Here is an 11183-nt window from a genome sequence, read left to right as displayed (position 1 = left end):
AAATAGCGTTGCCAGATTTTGATGCACAATTAATCTAGAGGCCAAACCATGAACAAAAATCCAAACCTCGTGAAAATTGGTTGAGTTTTGGCCGAGTTATGGGGGTGGACAATTTCGACCTATGTCTTTATAGGATATTTGAGGGTATAATTTTTTACATGAATTTCGACCAAAAATAGCGTTGCCAGATTTTGATGCACAATTAAACTAGAGGCCAAACCATTAACAAAAATCCAAACCTCGTGAAAATTGGTTGAGTTTTGGCCGAGTTATGGGGGTGGGAAATTTTGACCTATGTCTATATAGGATATTTTGAGGGTATCGTTTTACATGAATTTCGACCAAAAATAGCGTTGCCAGATTTTGATGCACAATTAATCTAGAGGCCAAAACATGAACAAAAATGCAAACCTCGTGAAAATTGGTTGAGTTTTGGCCGAGTTATGGGGGTGGGAAATTTTGACCTATGTCTTTATAGGATATTTGAGGGTATAAATTTTTACATGAATTTCGACCAAAAATAGCGTTGCCAGATTTTGATGCACAATTAATCTAGAGGCCAAAACATGAACAAAAATGCAAACCTCGTGAAAATTGGTTGAGTTTTGGCCGAGTTATGGGGGTGGGAAATTTCGACCTATGTCTTTATAGGATATTTGAGGGTACAATGTTACGTGAATTTCGATCAAAATTAGCGCTGCCAGATTTTGATGCACAATTAATCTAGAGGCCAAACCATGAACAAAAATCCAAACCTCGTGAAAATTGGTTGAGTTTTGGCCGAGTTATGGGGGTGGACAATTTCGACCTATGTCTTTATAGGATATTTGAGGGTATAATTTTTTACATGAATTTCGACCAAAAATAGCGTTGCCAGATTTTGATGCACAATTAATCTAGAGGCCAAATCATGAACAAAAATCCAAACCTCGTGAAAATTGGTTGAGTTTTGGCCGAGTTATGGGGGTGGGAAATGTTGACCTATGTCTATATAGGATATTTTGAGGGTATCGTTTTACATGAATTTCGACCAAAAATAGCGTTGCCAGATTTTGATGCACAATTAATCTAGAGGCCAAACCATGAACAAAAATCCAAACCCCGTGAAAATCGGTTGAGTTTTGGCCGAGTTATGGGGGTGGGAAATGTTGACCTATGTCTATATAGGATATTTTGAGGGTATCGTTTTACATGAATTTCGACCAAAAATAGCGTTGCCAGATTTTGATGCACAATTAATCTAGAGGCCAAACCATGAACAAAAATCCAAACCTCGTGAAAATTGGTTGAGTTTTGGCCGAATTATGGGGGTGGGAAATGTTGACCCATGTCTATATAGGATATTTGAGGGTACAATTTTTTACATGAATTTCGACCAAAATAGCGTTGCCAGATTTTGATGCACAATTAATCTAGAGGCCAAATCATGAACAAAAATCCAAACCTCGTGAAAATTGGTTGAGTTTTGGCCGAGTTATGGGGGTGGGAAATGTTGACCTATGTCTATATAGGATATTTTGAGGGTATCGTTTTACATGAATTTCGACCAAAAATAGCGTTGCCAGATTTTGATGCACAATTAATCTAGAGGCCAAATCATGAACAAAAATCCAAACCTCGTGAAAATTGGTTGAGTTTTGGCCGAGTTATGGGGGTGGGAAATGTTGACCTATGTCTATATAGGATATTTTGAGGGTATCGTTTTACATGAATTTCGACCAAAAATAGCGTTGCCAGATTTTGATGCACAATTAATCTAGAGGCCAAACCATGAACAAAAATCCAAACCTCGTGAAAATTGGTTGAGTTTTGGCCGAGTTATGGGGGTGGGAAATGTTGACCTATGTCTATATAGGATATTTTGAGGGTATCGTTTTACATGAATTTCGACCAAAAATAGCGTTGCCAGATTTTGATGCACAATTAATCTAGAGGCCAAACCATGAACAAAAATCCAAACCTCGTGAAAATTGGTTGAGTTTTGGCCGAGTTATGGGGGTGGGAAATGTTGACCTATTTCTATATAGGATATTTTGAGGGTATCGTTTTACATGAATTTCGACCAAAAATAGCGTTGCCAGATTTTGATGCACAATTGATCTAGAGGCCAAACCATGAACAAAAATCCAAACCTCGTGAAAATTGGTTGAGTTTTGGCCGAGTTATGGGGGTGGGAAATGTTGACCTATGTCTATATAGGATATTTTGAGGGTATTGTTTTACATGAATTTCGACCAAAAATAGCGTTGCCAGATTTTGATGCACAATTAATCTAGAGGCCAAACCATGAACAAAAATCCAAACCTCGTGAAAATTGGTTGAGTTTTGGCCGAGTTATGGGGGTGGGAAATGTTGACCTATGTCTATATAGGATATTTTGAGGGTATCGTTTTACATGAATTTCGACCAAAAATAGCGTTGCCAGATTTTGATGCACAATTAATCTAGAGGCCAAACCATGAACAAAAATCCAAACCTCGTGAAAATTGGTTGAGTTATGGCCGAGTTATGGGGGTGGGAAATTTCGACCTATGTCTATATAGGATATTTTGAGGGTATCGTTTTACATGAATTTCGACCAAAAATAGCGTTGCCAGATTTTGATGCACAATTAATCTAGAGGCCAAACCATGAACAAAAATCCAAACCCCGTGAAAATCGGTTCGGTTTTGCCCGAGTTATGGGGGTGGACAATTTCGACCTATGTCTTTATAGGATATTTGAGGGTACAATTTTTTACATGAATTTCGACCACAAATAGCGTTGCCAGATTTTGATGCACAATTAATCTAGAGGCCAAACCATGAACAAAAATCCAAACCTCGTGAAAATTGGTTGAGTTTTGGCCGAATTATGGGGGTGGGAAATGTTGACCCATGTCTATATAGGATATTTGAGGGTACAATTTTTTACATGAATTTCGACCAAAAATAGCGTTGCCAGATTTTGATGCACAATTAATCTAGAGGCCAAACCATGAACAAAAATCCAAACCTCGTGAAAATTGGTTGAGTTTTGGCCGAGTTATGGGGGTGGGAAATGTTGACCTATGTCTATATAGGATATTTTGAGGGTATCGTTTTACATGAATTTCGACCAAAAATAGCATTGCCAGATTTTGATGCACAATTAATCTAGAGGCCAAACCATGAACAAAAATCCAAACCTCGTGAAAATTGGTTGAGTTTTGGCCGAGTTATGGGGGTGGGAAATTTTGACCTATGTCTTTATAGGATATTTGAGGGTACAATTTCTTACATGAATTTTGACCAAAAATAGCGTTGCCATATTTTGATGCACAATTAATCTAGAGGCCAAACCATGAACAAAAATCCAAACCTCGTGAAAATTGGTTGAGTTTTGGCCGAGTTATGGGGGTGGGAAATGTTGACCTATGTCTATATAGGATATTTGAGGGTACAATTTTTACATGAATTTCGAGCAAAAATAGCGTTGCCAGATTTTGATGCACAATTAATCTAGAGGCCAAACCATGAACAAAAATCCAAACCCCGTGAAAATCGGTTCGGTTTTGCCCGAGTTATGGGGGTGGACAATTTCGACCTATGTCTTTATAGGATATTTGAGGGTATAATTTTTTACATGAATTTCGACCTAAAATAGCGTTGCCAGATTTTGATGCACAATTAAACTAGAGGCCAAACCATTAACAAAAATCCAAACCTCGTGAAAATTGGTTGAGTTTTGGCCGAGTTATGGGGGTGGGAAATTTTGACCTATGTCTATATAGGATATTTTGAGGGTATCGTTTTACATGAATTTCGACCAAAAATAGCGTTGCCAGATTTTGATGCACAATTAATCTAGAGGCCAAACCATGAACAAAAATCCAAACCTCGTGAAAATTGGTTGAGTTTTGGCCGAGTTATGGGGGTGGGAAATTTCGACCTATGTCTATATAGGATATTTTGAGGGTATCGTTTTACATGAATTTCGACCAAAAATAGCGTTGCCAGATTTTGATGCACAATTAATCTAGAGGCCAAAACGTGGGAAATTTTGACCTATGTCTATATAGGATATTTTGAGGGTATCGTCTTACATGAATTTCGACCAAAAATAGCGTTGCCAGGCTTTGATGCACAATTAATCTAGAGGCCAAACCATGAACAAAGAGCCAAACCTGCTGCAAATCTGATGAAATTTGACCGAGACTTGACCTCATAGCAGAAATTTAGCAAAATGTATATATTTCATTGAAAAAGCAGCACACGTGACAAAAGCAATTAAGCCTGCATATATCACAGATAGCATTTTTAAAAAATATCGCTTTAGTATTGTGCAATTGCCACTCATATCCTAGAGGCTATAATAAACAATGGCAATTAAGTGCTGGCAGTTTGAATTCTTGGCACATTTATCGTTAAGGCGCTTAATGCTGTATGGTTCAAGAACTAATCTTATGATTTACTAGCGCTTTGGCAAAACTTTGTCCAGGCCGCAATCCTAACTCAAACTTAACTAAAACACATATCTAAGAAGGCCCTTTAATAGTTATATGTAAGTGGCAAAAGCAGTAAATGCATTAGCATGGGTTGAAAAATATGCTGACCCCAGAGCCGCCAGGCAGCCAGCCAACTGCAACTCCAATTGGCCACTAAGCACTTTCCAAAGTCTTTTGCATGCCAGTTCACATAATTCCTGTTGTGATAGTCTCGCTTTCGCCTTTGCTCCAAAATGTTCTCAGTTGTTGTCATGCCCTATACCCATTAAATTTGTGCATTGTTGGGGTGTTCTGGTTTGATGCATACGTATGTGGCACACAGAAAAAGGAATCTTCGAATCCATAAAGAATATATATTCTTGGTCAGCAACAATAGCTGGGTCGCCCTGGCTAGCCTGCCCCTCCGTCCGTCTCTGTGACATTGTCGATCTCGGAATCTACAGAAGCTACAGGCTTTATATTTATAACATGTATTTTTCAATACCAACCGCAGAACGAGTTTATCATTTTATTTCGATTTCTCATCTAATTTTCTTCATATTAATAAAAAACCACCAAATGTGTCATTAGGACCCTCGTACAATGTACGCCAGGACTCTGGTATTTGCGTATATTGGGATAATATGTATATTCCCTGAATTTATCATTACGATCGGACTCTAAACACCGATCGTGATTGAGTAGGTATTCAGGATTAGAATGAAGTTAACATATTTGTGAGTGTGCGCTGAGTACAGGGTATTTTCTAGTCGAACACTGTTCGTGGCCAAAAGCACTCTTACTTGTTGTTGTTGCTGGCGTTAACTTGGTTGCCGTACAAGTTAGGCAGCAGTTTTCGGTTGTTGCGCTCAAAACATAATTAAGTGCTTCACAAGTTGTTAAATATAAGTACGGGGAACTTGTCATAACAGAAACCGTTGATGATGTACTAAGCAGCAATAAATTTTACTTTTATAACAAAACTACAAGCAAAGAAACTGAAAACGAAAATGGGAATGGAAATGGAAAAGAACAAGCCAGAAATCAAGTCCAAGCACATAAATGAAATGAAATGAAATGTGCTTGTCGCAGGGCCAACCAGCTCAACAAGTTGCCAAGTTCTTGGGCCAACTGACAGACTGACCGACTGACGACTGACGACTGTCTAACTAGCTGATGACCGAGCTGATGATGTGGCAATGACCAGAGCGGAGCGTCAGTTGAAGTTCGCAAGTCGAGCGCAAAAGTTGAAATTAAATCAAACATCAAAAACCCGAGTCGGACCGGTGCCCTACCAAAAAATTGAGCGCGACTGGCGCGTTCTATGTCCAGTGGCGCAGTCCTGCAAAGTTGTTCAAAATGAAATGAAATGGGGCAAAGACGGAATGCCGAAAGTGTTGTTATCAACTTTGTTATATTTTTGTTGATTTTACAAAACTGCGGCCAGGCACGCACCCATCCAGAGATCGGGCCGAAGCTGCCGCAGAGGCGTGATGGATTAGCAAAGTTTGAGTTTAGCGCCCCGCAGCAGCCTGTAAAGGGCTCTGCTGGTGGCCGCAATGGGTGCGTTGGCCCTGCAGATCCCCTATATGTTTTTAATTTTGCAAAAATTTATGAAACTTTGTATGCGCAACTGATGCAGCAGCCGCGCTCTGACGGGGAGCAGCATGGGCGTGGCCTGCGCCAACCACAAGCACAGCTGCTTTGGGAAACACAATCGGAGGGGATTGCAGCTACAACTTCGAAGCCCTTTCATGTGCTGCAGCAACTGGAGCTGGATTTGGAGGAGGAACTTAAACACACGACCACAGTGAAACCCTTCAGTGTGCTGGAGCACTTGGCGCTGGAGCAGGAGCAGCAGCTGCAGCAGCACAAAGGGCCAAACGTCAGATTTAACATAGTGCAGCAGCTACAAATGGAGCAGGATAGGCTTGTCAGTGGCACCACCACAGTGCAGCCGTTTGACGTGTTCGAGCAGCTGGATCAGGACCTGCAGCAGCAGGAGAATGGCTTTAAGGTACTACAGCCAGCAGCTAAGCCGCTGGAGCAGCACAAGTCCAGCACAAAGCTGCCGGCGGAGTCGTCACGCGCCAAGGATAGTCAGAAGCGGAAACGCAAGCGAATTCGACGTCGCCGCAAGCGGATTCGCCGTCGCCGCAAGCGCAAACGCCGCCGCGGCAAGAAGAAGCGCAAGAAGAAACGCAAGAAGAAGGATAAGAAAAAGAAAAAAAAGAAGCGCAGAAAGCCCACAGCGCACCAGCACGTACTGGGCCAGCAGGCCCAACTGATCTTTGCCAATCCCACCAAGCAGCCCTATCACGCGCACCACGGCCACTACTCCCACAACTATCCACACAAGCCGATGGCTCCGACCACAATCCTGCAGTTGGTGACAACGAAGCGACCTGTGACCAGCACAAAGGCGCCGTTTAGCAAGATCAAGTATCTGCTGCGGCACAACAGCCTGTTCAAGAAGAAGAAGAAGGAGTGGGTCAATCATGTGGGTCACGTTTTGTATCCCTTCATCAAATTCGTTGCCTTTTTTACTGTTCTCAATCCCTTCACACTGGGCGTCTTCCTCTTCACTTTGATCTCGCCCGTCGTCTTTGGATTTCTGGGCTTTGTTGCGCTAAGCGTGCTGGTGAAACCCTTCCTCCACCTGGTCTTTGGCGTCAAGCGTAATGTGGACTACATCGATCGAAAACACTATTTAGCTAATAAGCGCGCCGAGCAGCTCAAGCTAAACCTGCGTCCGGTGACCATTCACAAGCACTTCTATCAACAAAGGCCACTACATTCAACACCGCCGCGTCATCATCCGCCGCTGGTGGATTGGCGGCGACATGCCACACAGCCGGACCAAAGGCGGCACAATCCATTGCTGCCCAGAGAACGAACAGCTCTGTCTCAGGAAGATCTGTATTATGACTAAGAACACACATTTGTAAATAAAGTTCATAGCACGCAACCAACCAAAAGCATTTCTAAAACTATTATCAATTATGGAATAGTTGCAGGCAAGACTGTTAACTGGGTCGAAATAGGAATTCTAAGCCAAACCTTTAACCGGATTATTTAGATAAAAAACATGCGAGCTCAAGCTTGAAATAGGAACAGTTTTACAAAGCCCTTTTATAGTTGACCCTTACACTATTCGCTATCACACACATCAATCAATCAGTTACTCAATCAATCAGTCAATGACCGCAAGTTTCATATCTAACGACAAGTCGTGCAGCAGAGTGGATCTTAAAAACAAGTTGTATGACAAACGGAAGAAATGAACCCTTAGTGGAATTTTATGAATATTCACTAAAATCTTTGAAACTGATTTTTAGGGCAGTTTTTTAGCAGTTATAGTATTTATAGTCAAAATTGAAATTCCAAAACCCGATGATATTCCTGTCATCCCATTGGAAAATGTTCGGAATCTTGCAACATCTCCGACTGCTGCTGCGCCTGCACTACGATGCCCTGGCCGTAGTTTCTGTCAGTTGCATCTTTCTCGTTGGCCTGTTGGACTATAGTCACTGGGTGCATGGTTGCGATCTGTTCTGCTGGCAGCAACAGCTGGAACGCGTGGACGATAAGCCAATGGCAGTTATGCTGCTTGTTGTCGGCTTCAAAATGCTGCTCATTCTGATCTTGACGCTGTTGAGCTACAGGCGAGCTCGACCGGAGCTGGAGCCCACAATTGGGCATGTGAAGCAGCGCTATCGTCGCTTCATTGTGATGCGTCTGTTGGCCGCCCACAATCAGTTCCTGCACGGCTCTGAGCAGATCCACCAGAGACATGCGGAGCTGCTGCAGGCCATTCAGCTATTTCGTGTGGATGCGCGTAAACTCTATGAGCGCACGTCGGAACAGCTCAGCCAAAGCATCCAACAGATGCTGCCCGTGGAAGAGGAGCAGGAGCAGGAGCTGTTGCAGAAGGGCTACGACAAATACAAGTGCGTCACGCAGCTCCGGGAGGTGGACATCTACAGGCTCGTATTGGCCTTGCCATTGTCAAAACCATGAACCCAGAGCCAATAAAGTGCGCTACTCACAGCACTCTCAACAAAGGCTCGATATATGCGTGTATATATGCAGGGGGCGCTGACACTAGCAGCAGCAGCGGAGGGGCGTTGTGTGTTAACCACAACAATCGGAAAAAATTTACGCGAATTTTCGTTTTTAATTAGGTTCAGCAAGGAATTTCAGCATGTTGCTGTTGCTATGCACTGCAGACTGAAGGAGTTAGGGGTACTTGTGGAGTAATCAAACTAATCATTGGTTAAAGACACATTCACTTTAAAATAGTTGGATGTCAGTTTGAAAGTTCTGCAGTTCTACCATGAAATTCAGATCAGTTGCTTCGTCTGGCGGCCAATTGTTAGTAGCTCTTCAGTTTCCATATTCAGCTCATGGTATTCAATATCGTAGAGCGTCCGTACTCGAGTCCAGTTCGACATAGCAGCTATTCCCCAGGTCTGGAATATCTCCGGCTGGGCATGAGACAGTCCTCCGCAAGGAAAGTTTGAACCTATTGCACGACATCCAGTTTAGGCGAGACATCGTTATGCCTGCAGCTGTGGTCTTGATATTCGGCCTAAGAGTTAGGCGCTGATCCAGATACTTTGCCTCTTGATCCATCTACATCCATCCATCGTCAATCCACACTTGTGGCACCTAAATCCTCTGTAGGCTGTAGCAGACATTCCTGCATTTAGCCGGATTCAATTAAATGTTCCACCTGCCCAGCTCTCAAGCTTAACATTTGATTCCTCTAAATGCAATGGCCGTGTTCCAAGTGCATCCAAGGATGTGCCTTAGAAGTTTTTTATCTTCAATTAAGCCATTTATTCTTTGGGCAACTGGTTCGATTTAAGAAACGATTGACAGTAATAAATAAATTGGAATTTTGGAGTATGGCCCAAACTTGATAGAAGGCCCTTCTATTCAATTGCAGACTGACCTATTTCTTTTGATTGTTTTCCATTTGCCTTATTTTCTGCCGCTCAATTTTAATCTTAATGCCACGCACATGCCTGAACTAGCCGAAGAATTGAATAATTCATGTCAACCCATCAGATAGCTTGGTTCTAGAGTGTGTAGGCAAGGTCTTGGGGTTGGCCAATTAAGTTGTTGAGCAATTATTCGTTGAAAATCGTTTAAAGTTGCGCTCGATCATGTTGTTGTTTGATGCTTTGTTTGCGGAATGCAGCAGAGCCAATATCAATTGAGCCTTGCAATTTGCCAACGGATTGTTGGCCATAATGGAATTGCCTTGGGAACGTCATTTTGTGTGGCTGAAAACAAGTCGAATGCCATAGAAATACGAGAGAATTGCCGAGAGCGGAGCGTTGCAAACAGAACGAGTAATAATAAATAAAATTGTAGTCAATTCATAAGGATTTTGCCGCTGCAAATTGGCGGCGACGTTGGCGGTGCAGCGGGGCGGCTGGGCTGCCGGGCGGGTTGTGTGGGCGAAAGACGACAGGCGACATGCAAACAACATTCATTCATATTTACCAAGAGAAGACTCACACCGGGAGCAGCATGTCACCCACTCCATCAGCATCAGCGTTCACAATGTGCGTATAAATAACGGATTTCCTGTTATAAAATATTTGTAACGACATTTTATGTATGCCGATTTATATGACAACACCCCACCTCGCACAACCCACCGCCCAGCACAAACCATTGTGGAGCAACCACTATTCTCAGCACTGTGGCAGTCATAAGTATGCGAGAATCTCGCTTTCTCTCTGTCTCTGCTGTCGCAGGCACTCCATCATGCCTGGCAGTTATGGCTATATACATATATACATATACATATATATGTATATGGTTTAAAGGGCCTCGGCATGGGCATCTGGATATGGATACATATCGATGTCGATGTCGATGCTGAAACGTCTTTTGGATTGCAGCTGTCAGCATTGCAACAAATTTCATTCGGTTTAATGGCAAACACTGCGTAGAGTACCCATTGTCATTGATGCGCAATGCCAGCTGCAGTGACAATTTCATAAATCACACAAGCATATACCATATACCATATATGTGTATACCGTATCTTGCGTTAATCTTTATCAAGCATCTGCAACCTGACACTTAAATGATGCATTTCTTGCCGGTTGCATCTGACTCGTAAATGCTACCCGCAAATTTGCAAGCAATCATTTTTGTATACCTTGTACTCATTATAAATGAGCAAATATTAATTATTGATGAGCAAATTGTAATCATTAATATTGAATACAAGGAAAGCTCACCAACTTTATAAATTTATATAAACCTGAAGGAATCTTAGCATTTATTAGTTTTACTATGCCTTTGACATATGAGCAAAATCTAATCAACATCGGATGACTATAGCATATGGATGTCATAGAAATGATTGAACAGAAATGAAGTGTTTCTACGAACAACAAGCCTTGGTGTTAACAAGTTCTAGCATGAACCAAATTTTACTATACGTTCTCTACTATATAATATAGCTCTAGAGGCAAAATCGGTAGTAAAGGGGTTCTTGGGTCATACTACATACTGTCTACTATATCATATAACACTGTTGTAGTATTGAAAATTTTCTTATTTCTCAAATAACCAAACTCAAAGATTAGAAATTTTCACTAGTGTCCCACCATATCTGCAAGAGCATATCACTATATAGCTTGTCTCTTATTAAGAAAATCGACCCAAAATAAAGCATTTAAATAAAATCCCTTTGAAGACATATTCGAATATT

General features: G+C 41.9%; 2 protein-coding genes across 2 annotated transcripts; both read left to right on the top strand.

Moving 5' to 3' along the window:
- The first annotated feature begins 5813 nt into the window (after nt 1-5813).
- Nucleotides 5814-7376, top strand: LOC115771214. Its single transcript, XM_030716814.1, has one exon. It carries the CDS (start codon nt 5814-5816, stop codon nt 7374-7376), a length of 1563 nt encoding a protein of 520 aa, XP_030572674.1.
- Nucleotides 7377-7816: 440 nt separating this feature from the next.
- Nucleotides 7817-8498, top strand: LOC115771011. Its single transcript, XM_030716517.1, has one exon. The coding sequence runs from the start codon at nt 7838-7840 to the stop codon at nt 8462-8464; it is 627 nt and encodes a 208-aa protein (XP_030572377.1). The 5' UTR covers nt 7817-7837; the 3' UTR covers nt 8465-8498.
- Nucleotides 8499-11183: the final 2685 nt, after the last annotated feature.

This window comes from Drosophila novamexicana, unplaced genomic scaffold (assembly GCF_003285875.2).
Source record: "Drosophila novamexicana strain 15010-1031.04,08,12 unplaced genomic scaffold, DnovRS2.1 tig00000024-arrow-pilon, whole genome shotgun sequence".
Classification (NCBI taxonomy): domain Eukaryota; kingdom Metazoa; phylum Arthropoda; class Insecta; order Diptera; family Drosophilidae; genus Drosophila; species Drosophila novamexicana.
The sequence above is the reverse complement of the archived record's forward strand: the minus strand, read 5'-3'. Positions and strand labels throughout refer to the sequence as shown.